Source organism: Aaosphaeria arxii (assembly GCF_010015735.1).
Source record: "Aaosphaeria arxii CBS 175.79 unplaced genomic scaffold BU24scaffold_2, whole genome shotgun sequence".
NCBI classification, from domain to species: Eukaryota; Fungi; Ascomycota; class Dothideomycetes; order Pleosporales; genus Aaosphaeria; species Aaosphaeria arxii.
The window spans coordinates 2,715,291-2,740,534 of NW_022983475.1; the positions used below are offsets into that span (position 1 = coordinate 2,715,291).

At 51.3% G+C, this 25,244-nt stretch overlaps 9 protein-coding genes across 9 annotated transcripts; 6 read left to right on the forward strand and 3 right to left on the reverse strand.

Moving 5' to 3' along the window:
• The first annotated feature begins 147 nt into the window (after positions 1-147).
• Positions 148-2,252, forward strand: BU24DRAFT_419085 (N-acetylglucosaminephosphotransferas-like protein). Its single transcript, XM_033527129.1, has 4 exons — positions 148-639; positions 718-898; positions 979-1,192; positions 1,282-2,252. The coding sequence occupies exons 1-4, from the start codon at positions 401-403 to the stop codon at positions 2,046-2,048; spliced, it is 1,401 nt and encodes a 466-aa protein (XP_033387814.1). The 5' UTR covers positions 148-400; the 3' UTR covers positions 2,049-2,252.
• Positions 2,253-3,862: 1,610 nt separating this feature from the next.
• BU24DRAFT_419087 (3-isopropylmalate dehydratase-like protein) lies at positions 3,863-6,882 on the forward strand. The gene is made up of 4 exons (XM_033527130.1): positions 3,863-4,183; positions 4,245-4,276; positions 4,344-4,418; positions 4,489-6,882. Exons 1-4 carry the CDS (start codon positions 4,084-4,086, stop codon positions 6,607-6,609), a joined length of 2,328 nt encoding a protein of 775 aa, XP_033387815.1. The 5' UTR covers positions 3,863-4,083; the 3' UTR covers positions 6,610-6,882.
• Positions 6,883-7,198: 316 nt separating this feature from the next.
• Positions 7,199-8,442, reverse strand: BU24DRAFT_439597 (uncharacterized protein). The gene is made up of 3 exons (XM_033530317.1): positions 8,339-8,442; positions 7,415-8,279; positions 7,199-7,356 (listed from the first exon to the last, which is right to left on the reverse strand). The coding sequence occupies exons 1-3, from the start codon at positions 8,372-8,374 to the stop codon at positions 7,253-7,255; spliced, it is 1,005 nt and encodes a 334-aa protein (XP_033387816.1). The 5' UTR covers positions 8,375-8,442; the 3' UTR covers positions 7,199-7,252.
• Positions 8,443-8,588: 146 nt separating this feature from the next.
• On the forward strand, positions 8,589-10,577 carry BU24DRAFT_419090 (uncharacterized protein). Its single transcript, XM_033527131.1, has one exon. It carries the CDS (start codon positions 8,813-8,815, stop codon positions 10,355-10,357), a length of 1,545 nt encoding a protein of 514 aa, XP_033387817.1. The 5' UTR covers positions 8,589-8,812; the 3' UTR covers positions 10,358-10,577.
• A 142-nt stretch (positions 10,578-10,719) lies between these two features.
• Positions 10,720-12,305, forward strand: BU24DRAFT_419091 (CDC73-domain-containing protein). The gene is made up of 2 exons (XM_033527132.1): positions 10,720-11,390; positions 11,440-12,305. Exons 1-2 carry the CDS (start codon positions 10,794-10,796, stop codon positions 12,100-12,102), a joined length of 1,260 nt encoding a protein of 419 aa, XP_033387818.1. The 5' UTR covers positions 10,720-10,793; the 3' UTR covers positions 12,103-12,305.
• A 1,173-nt stretch (positions 12,306-13,478) lies between these two features.
• BU24DRAFT_419092 (FAD/NAD(P)-binding domain-containing protein) lies at positions 13,479-17,744 on the forward strand. The gene is made up of 6 exons (XM_033527133.1): positions 13,479-13,853; positions 13,913-14,080; positions 14,128-14,244; positions 14,300-14,700; positions 14,761-15,532; positions 15,582-17,744. The coding sequence occupies exons 1-6, from the start codon at positions 13,529-13,531 to the stop codon at positions 17,480-17,482; spliced, it is 3,684 nt and encodes a 1,227-aa protein (XP_033387819.1). The 5' UTR covers positions 13,479-13,528; the 3' UTR covers positions 17,483-17,744.
• A 555-nt stretch (positions 17,745-18,299) lies between these two features.
• Positions 18,300-22,376, reverse strand: BU24DRAFT_120798 (uncharacterized protein). The gene is made up of 3 exons (XM_033520894.1): positions 21,585-22,376; positions 21,198-21,421; positions 18,300-21,142 (listed from the first exon to the last, which is right to left on the reverse strand). The coding sequence occupies exons 1-3, from the start codon at positions 21,913-21,915 to the stop codon at positions 18,488-18,490; spliced, it is 3,210 nt and encodes a 1,069-aa protein (XP_033387820.1). The 5' UTR covers positions 21,916-22,376; the 3' UTR covers positions 18,300-18,487.
• Positions 22,377-23,465: 1,089 nt separating this feature from the next.
• BU24DRAFT_120877 (uncharacterized protein) lies at positions 23,466-23,772 on the forward strand. Its single transcript, XM_033520895.1, has one exon. The coding sequence runs from the start codon at positions 23,509-23,511 to the stop codon at positions 23,692-23,694; it is 186 nt and encodes a 61-aa protein (XP_033387821.1). The 5' UTR covers positions 23,466-23,508; the 3' UTR covers positions 23,695-23,772.
• Positions 23,773-23,956: 184 nt separating this feature from the next.
• BU24DRAFT_120880 (uncharacterized protein) lies at positions 23,957-24,360 on the reverse strand. Its single transcript, XM_033520896.1, has one exon. The coding sequence runs from the start codon at positions 24,268-24,270 to the stop codon at positions 24,055-24,057; it is 216 nt and encodes a 71-aa protein (XP_033387822.1). The 5' UTR covers positions 24,271-24,360; the 3' UTR covers positions 23,957-24,054.
• Positions 24,361-25,244: the final 884 nt, after the last annotated feature.

Sequence of the window (25,244 nt, forward strand, 5' to 3'; positions counted from 1 at the left end):
TGATTGCCATGGCCTTGATAGTGACCCAAAGAGGATTAGGGCGAGTCTCTGTAAATTATTACAAATTAGGTAAGGGTCCAAACTCTACCGACGCGTAATTGGCCACTCTGTCCTGTTCCTGTGGACTGACGTTGACACGCCCTACAGGACGTCTAACTGTAACTACAGTATTATTATTATTTACTCGGACCTACACACCGCGCCTCTCACAGTGGTTGCAGTATCACTCGTACTACCACTGTAAGTAAGGTATACATGCCATGTCAAACAACATACAATCCTTCTCCATAGATCCATCCGTACTCGTTCCATCTCAGGCCTCCGGATAACATTCATCGCCGACTCAATCTTTTTCAATTCCCCCCCCGCTGTACTGGGGTGGTATCAATTGGGCGATACCATGTCCACGTCCACTAGCCTCACCACCACAGAGGTGTACTCTTTGCTCTCACTATCCTTAGCTTGCGTCGCCATCCTCGCAAACACCCTACAAGGTGATGGGAACCCATTGATCGCGTCTATTGCCTTCAGTGGCATCGCCTTCTCATCCAGCTATGCTCTCATACGATGGTTGGGAAATGCATTCATCCGACGGGGTTTCAAGGGCAGGGACATGAGCAAGACGAAACAGACAGAAATGTACGCCAATCCATACATGGAATATCTATGCCCTCTATTCTATCCTACCCCGTTCTCATCTAACTCCACATGACATAGCCCCGAGACCATGGGCGCGGTGTGTGCCATGGTCTATCTCTTCGTACTCATCGTATTCATCCCTTGGCCATTCTACAAGGACATTGTGGTCGCAACCTCTGGCGGCGGCAATCGAGATGTCATGCAAGAGCTCGAACTGGTGGAGACGGGGAGGTTTCTCCACAGGTTTCCCCACAACAAGGTAGGCACAACCCTTTCCCATGCATTCCTGCTCTTTCTCTGGTCTCGGGGTAGATGCTAACAACGTCCGACTGGGCACAGCTGGCATCTTATCTGTCCGCACTCCTCTCCCTTCAAACCATTGTACTCCTCGGAATCGGCGATGACCTCTTCGACATCAGATGGCGGCACAAGGTGCTGATCCCAGCGATTGCTGCCATTCCCATGCTCATCGTCTACTTTGTCGACTTTGGCGTTACGAAGATGGTAGTGCCCACTCCACTTCGACCCTATCTCGGGGCGCTCTTTGACCTTGGTATGCAGCTTCCTTCATATTAATACAGCCTCCCATTCCCGTTACCATTTCCCCTGAAACTCTTGGACAACCAGTATTGACGGCAGAAGGTTGGCTGTACTACGTGTACATGGCCCTACTGTCCATATTCTCCGCGAATAGCATCAACATTCTTGCTGGCATCAATGGCATCGAGGTGGGCCAATCGCTGGTAATCGCAGTCCTGATCGTCTTCAACGACGCTCTCTACCTGTCCCCATTCGCTCCCTACCCGCACCCAGCGACTGACTCGCATCTCTTCTCACTCTATCTCTTGCTTCCCTTCATTGGCGTGTCCCTCGCCCTGCTGATGCACAACTGGTTCCCGGCTAGGGTGTTCGTGGGCGACACGTACTGCTACTTCGCGGGGATGGTGTTTGCCGTGGACGGGATCCTCGGACACTTCAGCAAGACGCTGATCCTGCTGCTCCTCCCGCAGGCCTTCAACTTTGTGTATTCAGCGCCGCAGCTCTTCCACCTGGTGCCGTGCCCCCGACATCGGCTCCCGCGCTTCAATGCACGGACGGGCCTGTTGGAATGCTCGCGGGTGGAATTCGACAGGCCTCTCGCTCGACCGATAGCGGAGGCTTTGAAGCTGTTACACCGGCTTCGGCTGCTGGACGTCGAGACTCATGATGGAGGCGAGGGCGAGGAGAAGGGTCGCGTGGTGAGTTCGTCCAACTTCACGCTCATCAATCTTTGGTTGGTGTGGTTTGGGCCAATGCGCGAGGATCGGCTGGCGTTGGGGCTTCTGGCGCTCCAGGCGGGTGTCGGCGTGCTGGGCTTGTTTGTGCGGCACCGCATGGCTCTGCTCATCTTCACCCAGGACAATTGGTAGATTCCAGCAAACATAAACACATCTATCTACTGCGTACCCCTTCGGACACTGTACATTGTCCATAATTTTTATGTACATTTTCTCTGGTTATTCTTAGTTTCATCACATACAAGCTTTCTATTATTAAAAACCTAGCTAGCTTGAAAAAAAAGTCTACACAGGGACTCCATACACGTCCCACCGAATAAATATTATCTAAAACCTCCAAAACAAATAACCCACATCGGACAACTATCGGCCTCCCAGGTCCGCTAATATTTCAATTTCCGCATTATAGAAGTAGTCAGAAGAATCATATGAGTCAGAAAGGAAAGAAAGAAAGAAAGAAGAAAATAGAACACGTCCGAAATCCGGGGTGGATTTCTGAATAATTGACCCTTTGTAAATCACCCTCCGACTCTACTACCTAGGTAGTTGCCTAGGTACCTACCAAGGTAGGTAATTTTCATGACTAGGTTTCGGGACATGTGGAGGCAGACTCCTGCTGACCGTTAGGTGGCGGAGAGAGCGATGTTACATCTGTATCTCTCAGGCAGATCACCTTACGACGAGTGAGAATGTGCATACGAATCGACTAGGGGCTAAAATGACCTCCGCTGCAACTTAAGTACTTCTACTAAGAAAACACCTACTTCATGTATGATGTATTGACCGGCCTAGGTACTCGTATCTATCGACAAAACATGAAAGATCCGAAAGTCGGGGTCGCTTGTGGCGTTTGGCATGTGGCGTGTGGCGTGGCTTATACAGCCATTTCAAGCGAGTTGAAAGACGCCCAGGTAGTCTACATCCTACTGGAACAGATAAATAAGGCGTGGGATGCGGAGACAGCGGTAATGTACGAGGTAATACGGAGGAATTGAAGCTGCGATGCACGGCGTATGCGCTGCGCGGCGATGCGATGCGATGCCGATACCGATGCTGATGCTGATGCAATTTAGAGATGCTGCGGGGAAGAAAGCGAGGGGGAGGATGAGGGGGAAGGACGGGAGAGAGATGGGATCTAGCGAATAGGATGGGTTGGGAGGCTGATTATGCAGGTGGGAAGGATGGAGGATGGGGGGACGCCTGTCTCACGATTGTGTACCTACTTCGTACACCGGGGTAGATACATGCCCAGGTTGGTACCTGGTAACTACCTAGTCTATACGGAGCACTCTGTCCCCCAGCTAGTAGACTACACAGTATTCTTCTACTCGTGGTACTGCTATCTATTTCGAACAGTAACTGGCTGTGTTCGCCGATGTTACGGGCAATCTATAACCGCGGCCGGTACCCCTCTCCCAACTATTAGGTAGATTAGAACAAACAAAAAGGGCGAGGATGGATGTGTCGTCAGAGCGTTCAATTATTGCTCAGTAAGATCGATTTACAGTACTCCGTAGTGGCATTTCCATAACTAGTATCTTTGTGTCTAAAAAAGATTTTTTGATAAGGATGGGAAGGAAATCAATGGCCTTGCAATTGATAGCAATGAATGAACATCTGTGTTGGAAATCTTCAAGAAAACGATATGGGATACCTGCATCCTCAATCGCCCTCTCCGCATTAGCGGGGATTCCTACAAGTTGGTTCTTTGTTCCATTATTCGTATTCCTATGTCTGATACCAAGATATACCGGCACATAACGCATGTAGCCGAAGTGGCTACATGGAATCGCAATGTATGATGGCCTCCGGTGGTTGGTCGCTCGTACAATCGTTGGGGCTAGGTCATCAGCGTCGTTCTGATTCGCGGTGAGGGGAAATCCCTCCGATCTTCGGCCCTGGAGCTTTTATTCGCCCTCAAACTCTCCCAAATCCTACTCGTAATTACTCCTCCCTCCTCTCACCTGAAATCATATTTCAACTGCCACTAACTCCTCCTCTCTTCCCTTTCTCTCCGCTTTGATTCTACTTACTCACTCCTCCATTCTCCTCGTCAATTTCTTTTCTCCAAACCCTATACCCAATTCCCCATCTATTACTATCATAAACAATTCGTATCTAACCGAGCCGTATATTCGCCAATCTCCCCCCTCAAAGATACACGACCATGCCTTCCGCTGTGAAACCCCCGCAGACCCTCTACGATAAGGTCTTCCAGGACCACGTCGTTGAGGAAAAGGAAGATGGCACAGTCACTCTTTACATCGGTGCGTTGTTTCAATCATCACCTCTCTATATTCTCGCTTCGCATCACTAACGCCACTCCAGACAGACATCTTGTTCACGAAGTGACATCACCAGTACGAGCCCTCCGACGGAAGCCGCATACAACCCCCCTACCGAAGTCATTACTAACACACGCCATAGCAAGCTTTTGAAGGCCTCCGAAACGCATCAAGAAAAGTGCGAAGACCAGACTGCACTCTCGCGACCGTCGACCATGTATGTTTTGCACATGCCCTCTTTCCGGGGTTGCGCCTATACGAGTACTGACAACACGCCTTTCTAAAAGAACATCCCCACTTCTTCAAGAAAGAACCTCACCACCACCGACAAATTCATCGAAGAGGCCGACTCACGGACCCAAGTAACCACTCTTGAGGACAATGTCAAGGCTTTCGATCTCACATATTTCGGCCTCGATGATAAGCGACAGGGCATCGTCCACATCATCGGCCCCGAGCAAGGTTTCACCCTTCCCGGAACCACCGTCGTCTGCGGTGACAGCCATACCTCCACCCATGGCGCATTCGGCGCTCTCGCCTTCGGCATTGGTACCAGCGAGGTTGAGCATGTTCTCGCCACCCAGACCCTCATCACCCGGCGGAGTAAGAACATGAAGGTGCAGGTCGATGGAGAGCTCGGCCCAGGTGTAAGCAGCAAGGACGTCGTCCTCCACATAATCGGTGTCATCGGAACTGCCGGAGGTACCGGTGCTGTCATTGAGTTCTGCGGTTCCTCAATTCGTGCGTTGAGCATGGAAGCCCGCATGTCCATGTGTAATATGTCCATCGAGGGAGGAGCACGAGCTGGCATGGTCGCTCCCGACAACACTACCATCGAATACCTCAAGGGCCGTCCCCTTGCTCCCAAGGTTGACTCTCCGGAGTGGAAGAAGGCTGTCAACTACTGGCTCAGCTTGAAGACTGATGAAAACGCCAAGTTCGACATCGAGGTCTACATTGACGCTAAGGACATCGCTCCTACGATCTCATGGGGAACCTCGCCTCAGGACGTTGTTCCTATCACCGGAAAGGTCCCCGGACCCGAGGATTTCCAGGACGAGGTCAAGAAGGAGGCTTGCGTGCGAGCACTCAAGTACATGGGTCTCACGGCCGGAACTCCCATGCAGGAAATTCTACTCGACAAGGTCTTCATCGGATCTTGCACGAATGCACGCATCGAGGATCTCCGTGCCGCCGCACGTATCGTCGACGGAAAGAAGATCGCAAAGAATATCAAGCGCGCCATGATCGTTCCCGGATCGGGTCTCGTGAAGACGCAAGCAGAAAAGGAGGGTCTCGATAAGATCTTCGAGGATGCAGGATTCGAATGGAGAGAAGCAGGTTGCTCGATGTGCCTTGGAATGAACCCTGACATCTTGTCCCCCGGCGAGCGCTGCGCTAGTACCTCGAATCGTAACTTTGAAGGTCGTCAAGGAGCTGGTGGCCGAACCCATTTGATGTCCCCAGCCATGGCGGCCGCTGCAGCCATTGTAGGAACCCTTGCCGATGTCCGCAAGATTGCTCCCCAGTCCATCGCTCCAGCCAAGGGATCTCCAAAGATCGAACTCGATGCACACATGGAGGATATCAGCAGCGACGAGGACCTTGACCGCATCATCGACGCCCCTGTCGACCCGGTGTCTGTCGCCCCCAAGTCCGCACCCTCAGCTTCTGCCTCCGCAGGCATGCCCAAGTTCGAGGCCCTCCGCGGATACGCCGCCCCCATGGACGTAGCCAACATCGACACAGATGCCATCATCCCCAAGCAATTCCTCAAGACGATCAAGCGCTCAGGTCTCGGCTCCGCACTCTTCCACGCTTGGCGCTACGTCCCTGGTGGCGACCAAGAGTCTCCCGACTTTGTTCTCAATAAGGAGCCGTACCGCAACTCCAAGATCCTCGTCTGCACAGGTCCTAACTTCGGCTGCGGTTCGAGTCGAGAGCACGCTCCTTGGGCACTCCTCGACTTTGGCATCAAGTGCATCATCGCCCCCTCTTTCGGTGATATCTTCTTCAACAACACCTTCAAGAACGGCATGTTGCCCATCCGGATAGACGACCAGGCTGTTCTCGAGAAGATCGCAGCAGTCAGCAAGGAAGGCAAGGAACTCGAGGTTGACCTCGTCAACCAAGTGATCCGCAACGCCTCCAACGGCGAGCAGCTCGCCTCTTTCGACGTCGAGGAGTTCCGAAAGCACTGCCTCGTCAACGGCCTCGACGACATCGGCCTAACCATGGCCAGCGTCGACAAGATCGAGCAGCACGAGGCGAGACGCACGCGCGAGTGGCCCTGGCTCGACGGCAGTGGATACCTCGCGCGTCACCGCAAGGGCCCAGTCAAGATCGAGGCCCAAAGCGTCCCCAAAACGAACAGAGGCGAGATCGTCAAGGAGCCGCTTGACTGGTAAACTCCAGCCACCTCTTCCTTCTCTCTCCCCCCCTCTCTCTCTTTCTTCTTCGACTCTATCACGAATAACTCTTATCATGCAAACGGTTCTTCTAAATGGGTGGGGAGATAATGTTCACAAAAGTTTCATATGATGAAAATCAAAGGTTCTTATCTTTTGGGGAACCTCCAATGGCGTTGTTTTTCTTACGTAGTCCTCTCTTACACACTCACGCACGCGCATGCCTGTTTGTTTGTCTGGTTCGAGATACTCAACAATATTACAATATTGCCATACGTATAATCATTCCTTTGCTTGAACTGTGAATGTTGTGTAGTGTAGGTTCGATTGGGGTAGCTAGGCATCTGTACCCAAACATTTCACCGGACAGCTTAGGTTTCGCAAGGGAACGTCATTTAACCCAATACTGAGACCTAGAAATCCCATCCAGGACGGCCGGGGCGCTATCTACTGGGCAACAAGGCCGTTGTATTATATCCTTCTTGCGATATGAAGCGGCGGTGCATGCACAGTGGGATTATATACGACCATCATATATCAATCGAGCGGTCGTGGCAGAATATCAGGATAGACGGCGCATTGTACAACTGATTGGTTATTTGGTGCTATGTACTTAAATGATAAAATGATGCTATTCTCAGGCCTACCCAAAAGATCCAAAGACTATGGCCTTGCCGGACGTGTTGTCCTCCTGAACCATTGACTTTTCGAGCGTGAGAAGTAGGTGCGATGTACGTATCAGAAGTTCTTCACAGGTTTATGTCAGAAAGATCATGGGGAGTTTGTATGGGTGAAGATCACGTACCAGAGAATTCGAGCTCGTAGCTGACAGGTAGGTCTGCGTCTGGCTCGTCTGCACGAATGAGGATGGGGATATGCGAGTGAAGCAGTTTTCGTTCTCTGACGTTGAATCGAATGCCTGAATTGCGACTAGGGCTTACCCAGAGGATGTTCTCGTCAAGTTGCACTGGACGTCGTGTGCTACTTCCATTCGTTGATGTATCAGTAGACATGGGAGGAAGCACAGACGAAGCTTTCTTCAACCACTCCCTCCATACCCTTACGACACCTTCTTCGACGTCAACGAAACAGCTGAATATGCCACTCGCCTCGCTGATCTTGACTAGGTTCGTCTGCGCCACGAGCTGGGTGAAGAGCTCATGGGCTTCGAGACTGAGCGTTTGCTTGACCGTCTCGCCTCCTTCGTTGAGATCTGATGCCGTGCCCGGAATGACCTTGGAACTTTGGGAGGACGAGGATTGAGAGGCATCATACGTCCGTGAGCCCGGGATATCGCCTGCGGGATGGGGTCGTTGTCGCCGCACGACGCGCCGACCTGTGGGGTCAAGTTCGCGGCGATGAGGGCGGAAGCGCGAGTACAGGTTCTTCATCTCTCCCAATCGAGATGCATCGTCGGATTTCTTGTCGTGTATGCCAGCCGTGTATGCCGATAGTCCATCTGTCCCTCGGTACGCACAGAAGTAGGGCGGTTCAGTCAACTTGGCAGATGGGTGGTAACATTCTAGAAGCAGAGAGTGGGAATCTAGGTTTGAAGCAGCAACAAGGCGATTCTGGAGGATCCGTAAGATTAAGGTGTAAATTCGGTGACAAATTACTGTAAGTGGGAGGAGCTCGGGTGTAGGGAGGGGTGTGAGGATATGTAGAAGAAGCTTTCGCAATGGTTAGTGAATTGGTCTCTCCTTTTTCAGAGAGTAAGGAAGTTAATAACCTCATTTGGAAGCTTGAATACATGGCATTGATCCATACTGAAGCTGTGAAAATACTCGGGGCTGCTCAATCAAGGGTATTCGGACAAATGGACCATCATTATATCTAGTGTTGATAAAGGCAAGTGGAATCAGGAACGACCGGTGACTTCATCTCATAGGTTATCGATAACGAATTGCCGCCAATCTTAAGTCAGCTAGCTGCAAACAACGAATTGCACCTTCCCCACTCCAGCGTCCTGCGATACTTCACAACTATTCATTGTTTACCATTCACTTTACTCAAAACTTCGCTTCGCTCAAAAATTCACTTCACTTCCCTCACAACTTCACCACACTTCGCCCCAAACTTCACCTCACTCAAAACTTCTACACTGATAGTAAGCCGACACACTTCGCAAATAGGTCTGAGGACAGTAGTACCGCAGATCATCCATTCTCTGCTCTGCTACGGCATCCGAGATCTCTAGCGAGCAATGCAGCAGTTTGTCCATGGCAAACAAGGCGACGGTGCCAGTAAAGCGTCCTCCCGTAATGCTAGTCGCAGACGTATGGGAGAAAATGCCAAAATTCCCGTGACGACAAGGCTTGAGAACGCACAGCAAGCTGCTAGTCGTTCGAATTCTCGGTCATCCCATCACTCACGACAATTAGACCGAGGCCCTATGGCCTATAATGCACCCGATCCATATGGGACTGATGCAGAAAGCATCGATACGACTCTGCCAGGAGCGTCTATGGTTCAAGTCCTAGATAGTCAGAGAACAGATCCAGCGAAGCCAGGACCAGATTCCACTAGTGAAGCCGACTCGGGAGATGACTCGGGAGACGAAGGTGCAGATGCCTATGAATTCAATGAGGTGGAGCAGCAACTTCTTTCTGACGCTGGCATGCATGATGCCTCATTCGAAGAGCAGTGGGAATACGTCAGGGAGCAGCAGCGTCATCCCGATAGATACGGTTCCCCGTATCCTACAACAACCTCGGGACGGCCAGGGAGCTCTGATGATTTCGAAGGAGTACATGAATATGACGAGCCTGACAACCATGCCAATGCTTCTACCTCACCTCCATTGCCCGTTCCTCAAGACAGAAATACAGAGGTCATTCATCCCCACCCAGCCCGTCGTTCTCACCGTTCCCCCACTCCTACCCGTACTCCCAACATTCGGGATCCGACCCAGTTGTACATCCAGGCCGCTGGCATTCGCAAATTAAAGGCGTCCGCAAACAATGCCGTTGTTACACCTCGATATCATCAGGAAGGCGTTCGGGAGCTATCAATCAACCCTCATTCTCAGCCTGGCCAGTCTGGTACATTCCCGGAACCAGTTATGGCGTCAGGACAGCATCGTAATACGCATATTCAGATGATCGCTTCAAATGGTAATTTGCACAACGAAGATGCTCATCTTAGACGAGAGATACCACTTTTGAGCGCAGAGCAACGCCTGCCTTCCCAAAATACCAAGGCTACGGAGTTGCCTATTCCTCGGTCTACCACGCCCTATCAGTATTATGATACCGGAAAGGAGGACAGAATTGAAACCCAGCAAAAGCCTGTCGAGGACTACGATTTAAAAGATCTGTTCCAGATGGACTACGAACAGTTGTCGAAGGAGGATTTCGACACCAACCCTCGCGCAGATGCGCCCGTGCTGTCCGAGAACATGCAACAGAAGCCGCTAGCGGAGCGACTCCAATATGTTCAAAAGAACCTGGACCTTAAGAAACAAAGCGAGTTCTTCACTGGTTTACCAACAAACGAGTGGGAAGACGCTGGAGACTGGTTCTTGGAACAGTTCACCAATATCATTCAGCGCACGAAAGAGGCAAGGCAAACCAAGCGTAAATTCGCTCGAAAGCTCGAAGATGAAATCGAAGAACGACACAAGCATGTTGCAAAGAAGCAGCAAATCGTCAAAGCTGCCATGGACAGCATGAAGAGCAAGGGCAATCAACTCATTCCTAACAGCCCTCGGCGTTCAAAAAGCAAGAGTCCGGCTCCCAAACGCCACTAATTGATAAGGATACCATGCAAAGATGGTACAAAAAATCATGATCACGATGTCATACGCAACTTTGCCTTCTGTTTCGATGATTGAAAATGGCGACGCAATATTGCTGGAGCATTTGTACAGTGTTAACGCTTAGTCTTTGTTATATACCCCTATATGTAAGCATGATTAGAAAGGAATGCAGCCATACGTAGAGTTTTCCCCAGATGAGATGAGACTTTCAGAAAATGAATATAATTATACTCCACACCTTGCTTCCTTTGAATAGATACCCTTTGGTCATCCAAGGCCGGTGATGGGTGCACAGACCAAGCTTGGCGCGTTTGTATAAACCCCAAAAATCCACCAGCTACACCAGCCATCCTCACTTGAGAAGCTTCGTGTGAAACCCTGAGAGCTCAATCGGCCATTCTCTCAACAGCCCTCATTCGATCCAAAAATGGCGACCCAGGTTGAACTCGAAGATCCGCTTTATAATTTGCGCCTTTCGATAGCGAAGAACGAGGAACCTACCCTTTCGAGCTCTCCGAATCCAACGTCTGCCGCAGACACGGTCATCGATCTTGCTCTTGCGACGCACATAACTTTCAGCAATGCAAAGACCTTCGATCTCACGACCGAGACGCGTTTTGCCCCCGGCGATGCTCCCGTCACGCTTCGCAGCGTATTTTTCGCATGGAAGAACAAAGACGCCTCAATCACAGACTACGTTGCGGCGGTTCAGACCTTGAATGAGGAGTTGCCATCGGGCGCGGGAGGAAGTGTACAGAATCTCAACTTTGCGCAAAAGATCGAATTGATTGCGTGGCTGAGCGGAGATACTGAGAGTTCAGAGAATCTCAAGCCTCTGGACAATGCGGCTGCGACCGCAGACGCCACGAAAAGTGCGGCAATCGCGAGCGGCAAGACTGGAGGCGTAAAGGTTGAGCAAGGATTAGCCGGTTCGAAAGTTGCAGATGCACGTTTAATGATCATATATGATGGTGAACGGAAGACAGGAGATCACAATTCGATTTTGAGAGGCACAAAGGCCACGGTACGTACCTACAAGCCATTGGAAAACGCCATTCTAACATTTGTCACAGGACTTTTCGACCTATCGCAAATTCGCAGCTCAATTTCTGCGTTCGCGATCCAATCCCAACGGTCCTTTGGCAGTTCCACACCCGCATCCATCACCCCTCGTGTCAAACCTCCAGAAGAAGCCCAAGCGGCGCGAAGAGCCTATCATTCTCCTCTCTCCCTCAGCATCATCGTTGCTGCGCATGTCGAATATCAAATCATTCCTCAACGACGGCGTGTTCATCCCTCCGAATACCACAGATACTACCTCCGCAAATCTTCTCAATCTTAATCGAGTGCTCCCCTCAATATCATCATCACCCTTGCGCTTCATCCTCGTCGACAGTACTGCAAACTTCAAGCCTCCATATTGGTCGCGCGTGGCGGCTATCTTTACCACGGGACAGACGTGGCAGTTCAAGTCGTACAAATATCCCAATCCAGCCGAATTGTTCGCTCATTATCCCGGTGTGCATGTAGGATGGCAGGGAGAAGAGCCCCCAGAGAACATTCAAGCATGGGGACGAGGCGTCCTCAGTGTCAAGGTGGACAAGTGGACCGGTGGAAGTGCAGGACGATGGAGGGACAGGGAGATCGTGGAGACCATCTGGAGCAGGATCGAGGAAGGCATGAGAAGGAACGGCTGGACACGTGACGGGCCTGGTCTAGCAGGAAACACACGATAAAATATCCATCAACAAACCGCTGTATATTCGATCTGGGACGACGGCGCAAGGTGTTATCTGGTAGGCTGCTTCATTTGGGCTTGCATAGCGCGGAATACCTCAATATTTTTAAAGATTACACATTCGGATCAAACCAGTCACAATTCTAATCATCATTGGTCTTTTTTTTTGGCCCCCACACGTGTTGATCAGGTTGTGCTGAACGCTAATCATTTGCTTGTTTATAATGGTCTACCTGTGTAAGGTAAGCTTAGCAACCCTGGAAGAAGTCGCCTGGCGCTGCATTTCCAAGCACCCATATGTAGTCGTGAGCAAAGGTTTGTTGGGGCATTCAAAACTTGCCCGTCTTATCACCTTGAAGCCCAACTTGTTCCATTGTAGAGACATTCAGGGGCCCTTGTCAACTATTGTTCCATTGACTCAGACTACGACTTGCAACACGTAATTTCACTAGCATAACGTATGATACTTCTCAGTCCTGTTTGTACCATGGATTGAGATCAGCGAATGGGTGGATTTCGAATCCCAGCTATCCTCCAAAAGTGTATCTCCATGCACCCATAGTCTCCTTTCACTTCCGCTAAAAAAAATGGGCATCAAACTACGCAGAGTGCGATACCACAAAACGCTGTTTTCATAATTTGCATAGCTTTGCAGGACACTCATAAGGGCAAATATCGATATCAAACCACACAAACTATAACACAATGCATGAATTGCAGCACAATACGAACTAAATGAGGCTGGCCTCTGAAGTCATTTCAACCGCTAGACTAACCCTTTAGAACTTGACCGATCGAACATCCCGTACCGCAACAGCTCTAGGCCCAAAGACTACAACTCTCCCCCGTAATACGGAGCGTCCGTCGAACCGTGTAACCTTCTTAGCAAAACAACAGATGCTAACTAAATGCGAAAGATGTCTTGCTGTCCTACGCTATCGGCGACCATGACAGGTATGCATGCCACCCAATCTGTATAATGCGTCCGATGCTGCATCCGTCCTATCAGAAGCTTCGTCAGCCTCATGCTTTGCTTTCAAGCATGCAAAAGATATTCAGACACCAGACCCAGGGCACAGGGAACTGGGATCAAACACAGAAGCGTTATCACACCATGTCGACATGCTAGCGTTCCATAGGAGTATTGTCGCCGAACAAGCATATGGGCTCGCCTATCAAAAAGACCTCTCAGCCCTAAGCCTCTATCACATCGGTTAGCACTGCTGGCTAATCTCCCATTGAAGTTCGTGCCGACATACGCGTACATAGTTGCGTCGACGACATTGCTGCAAGTGGGGTGCTGCACTAAAATTTGTTCCGTTGGTAGCGTTCAAATATCTACAGGGGGTGGCCTTTTTAGCTGTGGAACCTAAAGTATAATTTTCGGATGCCTTTGATCTTAGAGCTCTATTGTTACCGCCGCGATGGTAGGCGCAATCCAATACGCGGGTGCATTGATTGTTGCACTTCTTGTTTTATATCGTCTCTTGGTACTCTTCTCTGCCCGTAGGGCTTCAAGGTTCTCTCAGTCTCTCGATGAGAATGACAAGAATGAACGCCCCTTATCGAAGGAACATGATGAGAAAGAACATCAGATGTATCCACGCTTGGGCCGGCCAAGCAGCTCTATGGACTTCGAATACGATGTAGTCGTCGTCGGCTCAGGTTATGGTGGCGGCGTTGCTGCCAGTCGACTGGCTCGAGCTGGGAAGCGCATTGCAGTCCTGGAACGGGGATCAGAAAGATGGCGTATGTAACGGTATCGCAGATGTTTGAGACCAGGCTGACAATGTTGATCTCTCATGTAGCTGGAGAATATCCAAATACTTTCAAGGACATAATGTCACAGTTCCATGTGACTCGAAATCCTACAAGTCATTGCAAAGCAGGTCTTCCACTACGGCGAAGTTGTGGTCGCCAAAATGGATTGTACCACTTATTCAGGGCGAATGAACAAGACGTTCTCACCGGAAATGGTAAACTCAATGCTTCTGATGGTAGATATTTCACTCAGTCATCATAGGGCTCGGCGGCACGTCATTAATCAACGCAAATGTCTTCCTTCGCGCTGACCAGCGAACACTACAACTACCCGAATGGCCAGACGAGATTCGAAATGACCCCTCATCCCTCGACCAATGCAAGTATCAAAGAGTGAAATCCCCATGAATTCTCCACTCTAACAAGCGTCCCAGTTTTCGATCGCGCAGAACACATGTTACAGCCTACGCCATACCCAAACGACTATCCAGACCTGAAGAAACTGCATGTTCTCGAAAGACAAGCACATGCGCTCGGTCTCGACGACAATTTCTACCGCGTGCCCCAGACAACATTCTTTCACGATGGCTTGAATGCAAGCGGTGTGGAGATGAAAGCATCAACCGGCTCCGGACAAGACTGCACAGGAGTCAATGATGGATCTAAGAACTCGGTTCTGATGACCTATATCGCCGATGCGTGGAACTGGGGTGCAGAGATCTTCTGTGAGTGCGACGTGAAGTACGTCAAGAAAGACCCAAGCGGCCATGGCTACATTGTCTACTATGAGGCGGTCGATGAAGGGGGTATTAAAACTTCGAGATGGGTCCGTTGCGTAAGTTGTCTTGACCCTCGAATCCTTTTCCAGAAAGCAAGTAACCTGACACATTGGCAGAAAGATCTTTGCGTACTTGGGGCAGGCTCCCTAGGTACTACTGAGATATTACTTCGCTCCAAGGCCCATGGTCTGGATATGTCTCCCGTTGTGGGACAGAAGATGTCCGGTAATGGGGATATGCTCAGCTTTTCATACAACGCCGAAGAGGTCGTCAATGCTGTTGGTCACGAGAAACCAGTGATGGTGGATCCATGCGGGCCCACCATTACTGGTGTCATCGATTGCCGCGAGACAGATGCATCATCGAATGTCTTGGCTGGCCATGTCATACAAGAAGGCGCTGTACCTGAAGGGTTGGCTCCTGTTATTCGATTACTTCTCGACTATTCAGATCACGGTTTCTTCTCAATCATCATTAAGCTCATCGGGAGTCTCCTTTTACGCTTCTGGTCTTTCGCACCAGGTATATCGGCCAAACAAAGCAGCATCTACAAAACGCAATCGTATCTGGTAATGTCCCATGACAGCAATGAAGGCATTCTCACGCTCGTAGATGGCAAACCTAATCTCAACTTCCGAGGTGTGGAAAGAAAGGCACAGTTGGAGCAGTTGCATCGGAAACTTGAAAGTGCTTCGGAAGTCATCGGAGGCACATTCATCAACTCTCCGCCAGTATCTGCACACCCTCTCGGTGGCGCTAGAATGAGTTCAGATGGGACAGGTCGGAGAGGTGTAGTAAATCACGTTGGGCAGGTTTTCGTTGGGGACGGAAAGGAAACACATGAAGGACTTCTCTGCCTAGATGGGGCAGTTGTCCCGACGTCTTTGGGTAAGCGAAGTGCTTACAATTGTCTTTGGTGTTTCACTGACAGATGAAGGCGTAAATCCACTGGCAACAATCACAGCACTTGCTGAACGTTCCATCGACCTACTGATCGAGAAAAATGGATGGACAGTCGACAACGCACCAAACGGCAGACTGGACCTCTTCGGATTGCCGAGCAAGCCAATGGGCCAGACGAGCGAGAAAGGCCCAATCAGCAAAATAGTTACAAACCCAGGAACGGTCCAATTTCACGAAACAATGGAAGGCCACGTCCACATCGGAGACGACATCCAGGATTTCTCCACCGCAGAGCAGGTCGCTCGCCATGCATCCAGCTCAGCACGTCTTGCCCTACATGTCATATTACAACAATCGGAAGATACCAACGCGCAATACACTACCGGTACAGTCACTGGAACCGTTTCATGCGGAGCCATCTCACAACACCCACTCCTGATCCGTCACGGGCAGATCGAACTGTTCACGGTAGACCCGACCGTGTCCGACTGCGTCAACCTCACTTACAAGCTCCACCTAGTGAGCGTAGAAGGACAAGAATTCCATCTCGAGGGGCAGAAGAACATTGACACTAGCATTGCATTTTCACCCTCACGGACATGGACTGCGACGACGGCACTGAACACGACTATTTCTCGACCAGATGGCAGTATCGTCGGTCGAGGCATCCTACGGATATCAATTTGGAACTTTTTATGTCAACTCACTACCCTTCGCTCCGACAGCTTTGGCTCTCTCTTACATTTCGTAACATTCTTCACTTGTAACGTCCTGCGTTATTTCCTCGCGCCCTTCCGAAAACTCCAATATCCCAACGACACTGTAGAACACACCTTCGAGAAACCAAAGCCGCAAGAGGTTCTTCTCCACGCCGAAGACGGCGTCTCGACAACTCTAAAGATATGGGAACCAATTCCAGGCGTCACAAAACACGAACTGCCAATCATGCTCATCCCTGGCGCTTCCGTCGACGACCAGATATTCTCCCTCGCCACAATCCCCACAAACACGATCGACTACTTCACAGCCCGCGGTTATCGATGCTACGTCCCCATCATCCGCTTCGGCATCAGCCCCGCCGCCAAAGACGGATGGACGGCGTACGACAGTCGCTGGGACGTCAAAGCTGCTTTCGATTACGTGCGAGAGCAAGAGAACGGTCGGAAGATATACGTCGTATGTCACTGCCTGGGGAGTATCGCAACCGCCATGGCACTGCTCACTGGAATCGTACCCTCAGATTGGATCCAAGGCATGACAATGAGCCAAGTATTCTGCAACCTACGCTTCAGCGCCGACAACAAAGCAAAAGCCCGCCTGCCCGTGCTAACATCCATCTACCGCACCCTATCCAACAGCCCCTGGCTCTCCTGCCGCGCAGCCCCCAACACCAGCACCTTCCAATCCCTCCTCGACGCCCTCCTCCGCCTCTACCCCGTCGGCTCGCGCCGCGAGCTCTGCAGCTCCTCCACCTGCCACCGCTGCAGCCTCGTCTTCGGCCGCTGCTTCTCGCACGGCAAGCTCAACCGCGCGACGCACGCGTACCTCGACAGGTACTTCGACGGCATCCACATGAACTTCCTGTCGCACCTGCGGAGTATGGGGGCCGTGGCGCCGTACCATGTGCGCACGAACGAGGGGGAGGGGGAGGGGGATTTCGTTGACTTGGTTGCGCAGGGTGGTAATTTGAAGAGGCTCGGGGGGTTGAAGATGTGTTTTCTGAGCGGGGGCGCGAATGCGGTGTTTGATCCGCTTAGCACGGCGGAGTCGTACGATCTTATGAGGAGTACGTTTGGGAGCGAGGGGTATGAGAGGGTTGTTGTTGAGGGGTATGGGCATTTGGATACGTGGATGGGGAGGGATAGTCATAGGGATGTGTATCCTAGGGTGCTGGATCATGTTGAACTGTGTGAAGGCGACAGTGGGAGGACGTAGATGCAGGTTGAGTGTTGTAACTAACTCCAGGCGTGAGTATGACTTGTGTTCAATTTCCATAGCTCGGAGATCAAACATTGATGCCAGCTGGAAGAGAAGAGCCAATTCGAGCAAGTCATGCGTGAGACGAAAAAGAAAGAAAGCTAAGCATTGAAAGAGCAGTTAGTGAGGTATAATGTATATTTCTCATCTCATGAATTACCTCGATCGCCTCGAAACCATACTGGCGTTGACTGGCGACATTGTGAAAGCACTGTTTGAGCATGTAGGAGATCTTGTAGTCACTGCATCATGCTAATCATTGATCCCAATCAGTACGTGCAATGACTGTCAATTGCTAGATCTAATCAAGATATTCATTTGGTTCCTTTACTTGATCAATCGATCGGGTCGTTCTCACTTCGACCTCGTTCATTTTTCCTTCTCGCTAAATATTCATCTTCGTAATCCAATTCATATGGATCCACGTTATTCGCGTACCCATACTTCAACGGCTCCTAGACCACATCGTCCCGGTCTGTCTGTGCGTATAATGACATGAATGAATAACAACAGCGCAGAAAAGAGAGAAAAGCAAGACGCAAATGTTCTCCTGCCCAGGGGTATAAAAAAACAAGAAAGGAAAAGCATTTCAAAGGCTCATAAGACAGACTGATAAGATGCCGAAAACATGAAAGCAAACAGATGGTGTGAGATGGGAATGATGAGCCCCAGGTCCATAAAACATTCCCGAAGGATGAATGGGAGCTAGATTTCCCGACTAGGAATTTTCAATTACTTCCACCCTCTCGCCGATAAAAGTAATGGTGACTGGCAAATGTGAATCTCCGTCGGTTGGAAAGTGGCATAGGAATTAGACCGAAGTCTTGCTGAACGCCTGTATCGCCTCGCTTGCTAACTCAAACCACCGATCAACGCTCCTCGGTAGTTCGCGGAAAGAACAAGTTCATCTACACAATCAATATGCAAGATGCCATGCCGTCATGAAGCATTCGGTTCCCCCGGTTACATACTCCCGGCGCCCGGAACCAGCATCTCAATGCACTTCGTCAACAATGTACTCGCTTCGTGGAGGAGCTCCCATCGCGTTCGCTTGAACATGTCGCGCATCAGGATCAACATGCCCAAGCATGCATTTCGATCTGCTGTCTTGGCAAGATCTTCTGGCGTCCGTACACCTCCGACGCGGTGGAGGAAGCCAACCATGTCCTTGACCTTATCCTCGTGAGTTGGTAGTTGGTATGCGGACTTCACGGGGCCGTCCAGTGCGTAACCGTAGGACCACACAATCAACGCGGCAAAGTAGAGGACCCAGGGTCGATTCAAGAGAGAGTCGTCGCGCGCGGAGTAGGCGTTGCCTTGTGAACGATCGTCGGGGATCATGACTGTAGACAGGAATCGTAGTGCGTAGAAGGTTGCGTCTCGTGCCTTCGCGGTAGGCGCCCACGTCTCCTTCATCCTCCGTTGGGCTCCATTGTAATCCTGGGGTGTTATTGAGCGACCCAGCAATCGATTGGCTCCGGCATAGATCTGACAGTCCACTATGTCGACATGCATCGCCATATGTGCGAGGTGGTGCAAGACCGTTCGCGACTCGTAGACGTTTTCGTCGTCGATGCTGTTGGAATACGAGTAGGCGTGGGGCCCTGACAGATCGTTTGGCTTGGCCAGAGACAGATCAAAGTCCTTCTTCCAGAAATCGAAAGCGCGCGTCAATGAGCCTCGCCATTTATCTCTTCCACCCAGGGCCTGCGATACGCCAAGTGAGCTGACTTGCAAATCTCGCTGGTTCATATGCCAAGACACGCTGAGTAACCCAGCCATGAGAATTGTACGACCGAAAGAATTCGTCCTAACGGTTTGGCCATTCAACGTCTTCTTTAGTCCATCAAGGAAGGTCGCCTGCTTGATGCCGTTAGAATGCAGGCTGGCTTCCACGCGGCCAACCTCAGAACTACTCGTTGCCGACCACAGTGCCTCGTCACACGGGAGCGGTAGCCTCATCTCGTGGGCAACCATCACGGCGCTGTGGCCGAACATGGTAGCATGGATGCTGTCCATGACAAAAGCCGCAAATGCGGCCCTCCTCGTCGCTTCGTTCGTGATCCAATGGTTCCACCACTCGTCTGGAGTGTTTCCGCGGCCATTTGCTTTGCCATCCTTCACGCTAGGTGGGGAATCCATAGCGGACCTGCCGATCAACGAGCTTCCTCTCCTCATCAGGGTGAGTGTCGTCGCATGGTGGATGTGTGCTCGCTCGTGAAGTGGGCGGGTAGAGTACATCTTCTCAAACACCTCCAACAATAAGAGTGCCTGGAATATCCACAGCTTCGCGGGCGGTCGGAAATCTTCGTCCATGAAGATCTCCCAGCGGAGATGCCATGCCAGGAAGTTGGACAGGTTTGCGCAAGCCTGGGTCATGTCCTGTCCGTAACTCTTCTCTAGGCATGATGCACCAAGGCACATGATAGAGAGAAGAAGAAGATTCGAGCATTGCGACGCGTTGAAGGTCGGCTTGTGCAGGATGGGAAGTTGAGGATGGAAATGGACCCAATACGAGCTGATGTACGTCTGCATCATATTCAAACTGAGCACGTGATGGTCATCGTCCTGGTTGCCCTCGAGGATATCGTCTTTCTGTCGCTTGACCGGTGCATGGTCCGTCTCATTGAAGCGGTGCTGGATAAGGTCGAGCAAGTCCCTGCGCTTCTCCTCCGACAGGGCAGACTCCGGGAGCGTTGTGTCCAAGATGCTATTGACAGCCATTGGATGAGCTGGAGGAGCGGGGTTGTTGAAGTAGCCAGCGACCGAGGGGTCGTAATTAAAATAGGGAGCTTGCAAGCCTATCTGCGAAGAAGCACCTGCGCTGGTCTCACTACCGGCGGCCGGATAGCCCATTGGCGATGCATTCGGCCCGAATGAGTTCTCGTTGAACAGCCAAGCAGTGAAGTCATCGGCCATGGCAAACGGAGACCTACTGTAGCCTTCACCCCCGAACATAGGCACGGCGTAAGACGGTGTGTTATGCTCGAGAATGGCTTCGGAAACGCCGTTCATGGTTGCATCAATCGCACCTGTGGACTCCACGCCATTCATGGGAGTATTTCCGCTTGTCCCAGTGTAGTACTGGTTATCCTGGTCCCGGGATACGGGCGTTCGGGATTGCTGGGGAAACTCTGGCGGCGGCAGAGACGAGAAGGGTGGGAACTGCTGTTGCGATTGATAGCCACTAGCCGCGCTGTTTTGATAAGTAGTGGACGAGGCTGATGGTGGGTAGGACTGCTGCGATGGCGTGGCTGCCGAGTAGGGCGAGCTTGAGCCGTATGTGGACAGGTTTGAAGTCTGTGCCCGCAGTTCTGGTCTTTGGAAATTGCCATTGTTCATGTGCGGAGAAGGACGGCCGCCACTGAACGACCCAAACGTGTTAGGTCGTGGTGGGGGTGCAAAGTTCCCGGACGCCTGGGACTGCATGTCATAGGGCTTGGTGTCGGAGCTGGCACGATATGATTCGTCGCTGGTGGTTCTGTTCAGTGAATCCTGTCGGGGTGCTGGTGAATGGAGACTGGGCGGCGACATCTGTGTACCTGACCCGGCCTGCGTCGAGACTGCCGATGCCGGGGATTGTAGGGCATATGGTCTTTCAAGTGCACTTTGTTGCATCTATGTCGAGTCAGCCAACGAGCGGGGAATTTGGAAAGCGCAAGTGATTGCATACCGTGGGAGGGGAGTTCTTCATGTTGCTGGGCTTGTTCGGTGACCCGTTCTTGGGTGCCATGGCAGCCGTCACGATGGGGTTGAGATTGTGCGGGAAGGTATCTTTGCGCAGTAGCTGCGAGCCTCGCGCGGTGTGCCTCTCCTTGTGCCTGGCGCATAGGTCCTGTCGAACGAAGGATCGGTGACATTCGGGAAAATCGCAGTGGTAAATTTGCTTTGGATTATCTGCATAGCTGTTAGGAACATTGTGTATATCGGGCAGTGCAAGTGTGGGCGTTTGCGTGAAGTCATATCGCGAGTAGCCAGCTGTTTGCGAAGCATGGCCCTCAGGTTGCTTCTCTTCAAGCAGCATGCATGATGCACTGTGTGTAGGGAAGATGTAACTCACGGTTCAACTGGTGGCGGTATAAATGCTCGGCCCTTGAATAGCTCTTGCCGCATCCCTCGTGAGGACATTCGAATTTCTTATCCAAGCCCTTTCTGCTCCTCCTCCGCTTTCTCGAGGATCCAGTGGCTTCTCCGTCTGCGCCGTCGCCATTCTGGTCACCATCTATGTCGTCTCTATCTCGTCGTCGACCTCTGTTATCGTCGCGATCGGGGGAGGCGGGGGTGGGAGGCTCAGCGGCGCCGCTGGTTGTGTCCATCTTATCGGGGAACTGTGTCTGTAGCTTTCCAAAATCGGACGAGTGCGCAGCATGGATGGACAGTAGTGCAGTCATAGCCAGAGCGACGGGGATCAGTCGGTGGAGAGAGGCAGAGGACGAAGCACAGGTCGAAGCTCAGGACGACCAGAAGGTTGGGCAGGTTTCGGAGTCGCGAGTGGACGGAGCCGAGTGTGGAGTGTGAGACGGGAACGCGCGAGTGCGTGTCGCTGGGGAATGGGGTGGGGATTAGGACCAAGAACGAGAGCGAGAGTGAGATGGCCTGTGTGTTGAGGATCGCGTGTTGAACTGCTGCAAGGGATGTAGAGTATTAGTAAGGGCGAAATGGGGGGAAAGAGCGACCGGGGGCGGAAGAGAGAGAGGAGGAAGAGAGGAGAGAGGAAAGGTGAACAAACGGACGAATGTGGCCAGGTTAGGAGTAGTGTTGTAGCATGCTCAGCGATGCAATCAGTCAGTTGGTGGTGACTACAAGCAGTTGTGCACGGTACAGAGTAGATGGGAGTTGGTAGGTGACGGTGGGTGGAGGTGGAGGTGGAGGAGGCGGCGGCGGCGGTAATAATGGGGAACGGATAATGGACAGGACAGGACAGGACGGTGGATGAGGATGATGGATGGTGGTTGGTGGATGGCGGCTGGTGGTCGGTGGTCGGACTGATGAGCCTTGGAGGGATTGGATTTGAGTGGGCGCGGCAAGAGAGAGGGAGAGAGGGAGGGAGGGAGGGAGAGGTCGAGGTCCACGGGTCGGGCTGGGATGCAGTGATGCACAACAGCGGCGACGGCGGCGTCGGCGGCAAAAGCAACGAAAGATGAGGCCGACAATCACAGGTGGATGTCACTCTGAGGTGCCAGGGAGTGGTTGAGATGAATCCCTCGACAGGAATAGTGACAGTGACGGTGACAGTGGTAGTGGTAGTGGTTTGTGGTCGTAGAGTCGGATGGTACTCGTCGTGTAGATTGGCTGGCGGGCGGGTGCGTGCGTCTTATAGTGTACAAGCACTACCTAGGTGCGTATGTAGTGTAGTGCAGTGTACGTGACAATTCGTGCACGATAACTCCGAATGCCTCGTGAGTGAGTGATCCGTACAGAGTAAGAAAATAAGTAGACGAGGCGATAGGTGGTATCTTTCAACTTGTAACTTGTACAAGCAAGCAGTAACGAGGTGATGATATGCTGTAGGTGATGGTAGGTGGTAATAAGTGGGTTGGACTGATAGGTGGGTGGAACTGGTGGGTAGTGGGTGGTACTGGGTGGGTGCGTTTGCCGGGCGTCGGCTGTCTAATCTATCCAGTCACTACCAACTAGCAACTAACTAGCTGCCTGTTACTCGGAAGGATTATCAAGTATGAAGAGACGAGGGTGCCGGATGGGATGAGATGAAGTTGAAATAAGGTGATTGATGATGAAGCAGGGGGACGATGACTGATGATGCGCAGAAGATCTATTGCTAGCGAGTGTGGTGGGGAGATTCGGAGGAGAGTGGAGTGGAGTGTAGGTTCGTGGGATGGATGATGGGCATGGACGATGGAGATGAAGATGAAGATGCGGATCAACCCTTTAAAATGGGGTGGGGTGGGATGGGATGGGGAAGCTTGGAGACGGTTACGGTTGTACGAGTAGGGCTAGGCATCGTTATGATGATACCTCCGTAGATGATACTAGGAATAGAGCAGTCTCCTACGGAGTACTTTTTACTCTTCTTTTACCTCCCTCTCTCTGTTACTACTACTCCGTACATACTATGCAGTAGATACTCAATGTACTCGAGATCCTCGAAGCTACGAGTGCTTGGGCTTGGTAGTGGAGAAGAGTCGAATCCGTGCCCTCGTGACCAATAGTGAGAGACGGACCCTCATCACCTGGGTAGAGCGGACACTACAGAATACACAGTTGTCCATACTTGATACTTGATATAGTTCCTAAAAGTATGTATTTGGATAGTGGTCTACCTACCTAGGTACTCTACCTTCATGTCCGCTTTACGCACACGACACAGTAGTTAATAGGGCTGTCGCTATGAGATTAGTTACCGGCGCGGGAAACCACCGGCCGGAACGCGATGCCAAACCGTGCAAAAGCTCCTACCACGGCATGGTATTCCTACCCGCCTCTAGTACAGTAGTCTTCTACGTGCTGTAGTTCAGTGTCCACCACCAAATACCGGCGGGCACTTGGTTCTCTAGGGGGTACTAGACACTCTACTCAAACCAGATACCTACGAGTGCAGAGATATAACCATTTCCTAGACTCCTTACAGTATGGTTATACACTTGCGTTAGGTGAGATATGAGAAGATACGGAAACCTCGTTAGTAGTACGATCATCGGAGCGGTGGTCCGCACACAATAGACGATCCCCTTGGCCGTGCTTGAATAGCGCAAGAAGATGTGCCATGATATACGGAGTACGTACATACCAAGCAATACTGACCCTCAGATCCCCCAGTCAGGCGGAGAATGAAGAAGATGACCTGCAGCAAGGCAACTAATACCTACCCACTCCCAATCGTTCCGTCTCACGGGGCAGTTGGCGGGGAACTCATCGCGTACCAATACGAGTAACCACAAATAGAGAGATGATTAAATGAACGAATGAATGAAGGAACGAACACACGGGGCGTCATTTTGGTGGACAAAAGCCAACACCATCTGTACGTCGGTGAAGAGCAGAGCAGAGCACCTCGTCAGCAAACGTCAATCTCGTGATGAACCTTGCCGCCATGGCCCGACATGGCAATCCGAACCTCGTCGGGGGGGGAAATCTTCCATCTGATAGGTGTCGAGGGAAAACAAATCCAGGAAAGGACGCCAATAGTTCATATCAAGGCGCATGAGGCGTACGTCGTAGATGGTGGTTGGCAATCATTGTGTATAGTAGACCGCAGAGGGAAGAGTTGATAAATCCTTGATGATTAGGACAATGTCCAAAGTGAGAGTAATGAATAATGATAATGATAATGATTTATGGAATACAGAGATCCTGATAGGTCAGATGGGATTAGGTATTGGATGGATACCTATCTATCCTCGAACTCCTAAATAGATGCCAGTGGTGTGTGGTGTGTGGTGGTTACTAGGTAGTGGAGTGGCACAGCGTGGTAGGGGGGACACGGGCAACGGGCGACGGCAAGGCAAGACCAGGCAAGACAAGGGAAGGGAAGGGAAGGGAAGGGAGGGAGGGAAGGCCCGAAATGAGCCTAGAGAGCTGGATGGATACTCGTACTACCCTGCCCTGCCCCTCCAACCACCGGTCCAATTCACCATCCAGTGTCCACCATGAAATTTGATATCTTCCTCAGGTACACAGTATATGCCAATGCCATGACATCGAAATAACCCTCATCAATCCAAACAAAACACTTCAGCAGGATAACGGCCGGCCTGATACC

Excerpts from the sequence above, each read along its gene's own strand:
- BU24DRAFT_419085 (XM_033527129.1), top strand. The coding sequence starts at position 401 with ATGTCCACGTCCACTAGCCTCACCACCACAGAGGTGTACTCTTTGCTC. Across the intron at positions 640-717 it reads AAGACGAAACAGACAGAAAT|CCCCGAGACCATGGGCGCGG; the intron begins GTACGCCAATCC and ends CACATGACATAG. Across the intron at positions 1,193-1,281 it reads CGGGGCGCTCTTTGACCTTG|GTTGGCTGTACTACGTGTAC; the intron begins GTATGCAGCTTC and ends TGACGGCAGAAG.
- BU24DRAFT_419087 (XM_033527130.1), top strand. The coding sequence starts at position 4,084 with ATGCCTTCCGCTGTGAAACCCCCGCAGACCCTCTACGATAAGGTCTTC. Across the intron at positions 4,184-4,244 it reads CACAGTCACTCTTTACATCG|ACAGACATCTTGTTCACGAA; the intron begins GTGCGTTGTTTC and ends ACGCCACTCCAG. Across the intron at positions 4,277-4,343 it reads TTCACGAAGTGACATCACCA|CAAGCTTTTGAAGGCCTCCG; the intron begins GTACGAGCCCTC and ends CACACGCCATAG.
- BU24DRAFT_439597 (XM_033530317.1), bottom strand. The coding sequence starts at position 8,374 with ATGGATCAATGCCATGTATTCAAGCTTCCAAATGAG. Across the intron at positions 8,280-8,338 it reads TATTCAAGCTTCCAAATGAG|CTTCTTCTACATATCCTCAC; the intron begins GTTATTAACTTC and ends CCATTGCGAAAG. Across the intron at positions 7,357-7,414 it reads CTACGAGCTCGAATTCTCTG|AACTTCTGATACGTACATCG; the intron begins GTACGTGATCTT and ends AAACCTGTGAAG.
- BU24DRAFT_419090 (XM_033527131.1), top strand. The coding sequence starts at position 8,813 with ATGCAGCAGTTTGTCCATGGCAAACAAGGCGACGGTGCCAGTAAAGCG.
- BU24DRAFT_419091 (XM_033527132.1), top strand. The coding sequence starts at position 10,794 with ATGGCGACCCAGGTTGAACTCGAAGATCCGCTTTATAATTTGCGCCTT. Across the intron at positions 11,391-11,439 it reads TGAGAGGCACAAAGGCCACG|GACTTTTCGACCTATCGCAA; the intron begins GTACGTACCTAC and ends CATTTGTCACAG.
- BU24DRAFT_419092 (XM_033527133.1), top strand. The coding sequence starts at position 13,529 with ATGGTAGGCGCAATCCAATACGCGGGTGCATTGATTGTTGCACTTCTT. Across the intron at positions 14,245-14,299 it reads CCCCTCATCCCTCGACCAAT|TTTTCGATCGCGCAGAACAC; the intron begins GCAAGTATCAAA and ends CAAGCGTCCCAG. Across the intron at positions 15,533-15,581 it reads AGTTGTCCCGACGTCTTTGG|GCGTAAATCCACTGGCAACA; the intron begins GTAAGCGAAGTG and ends TGACAGATGAAG.
- BU24DRAFT_120798 (XM_033520894.1), bottom strand. The coding sequence starts at position 21,915 with ATGACTGCACTACTGTCCATCCATGCTGCGCACTCGTCCGATTTTGGA. Across the intron at positions 21,422-21,584 it reads ATACCGCCACCAGTTGAACC|ATAATCCAAAGCAAATTTAC; the intron begins GTGAGTTACATC and ends ACAGCTATGCAG. Across the intron at positions 21,143-21,197 it reads TGAAGAACTCCCCTCCCACG|ATGCAACAAAGTGCACTTGA; the intron begins GTATGCAATCAC and ends GACTCGACATAG.
- BU24DRAFT_120877 (XM_033520895.1), top strand. The coding sequence starts at position 23,509 with ATGATACTAGGAATAGAGCAGTCTCCTACGGAGTACTTTTTACTCTTC.
- BU24DRAFT_120880 (XM_033520896.1), bottom strand. The coding sequence starts at position 24,270 with ATGTACGTACTCCGTATATCATGGCACATCTTCTTGCGCTATTCAAGC.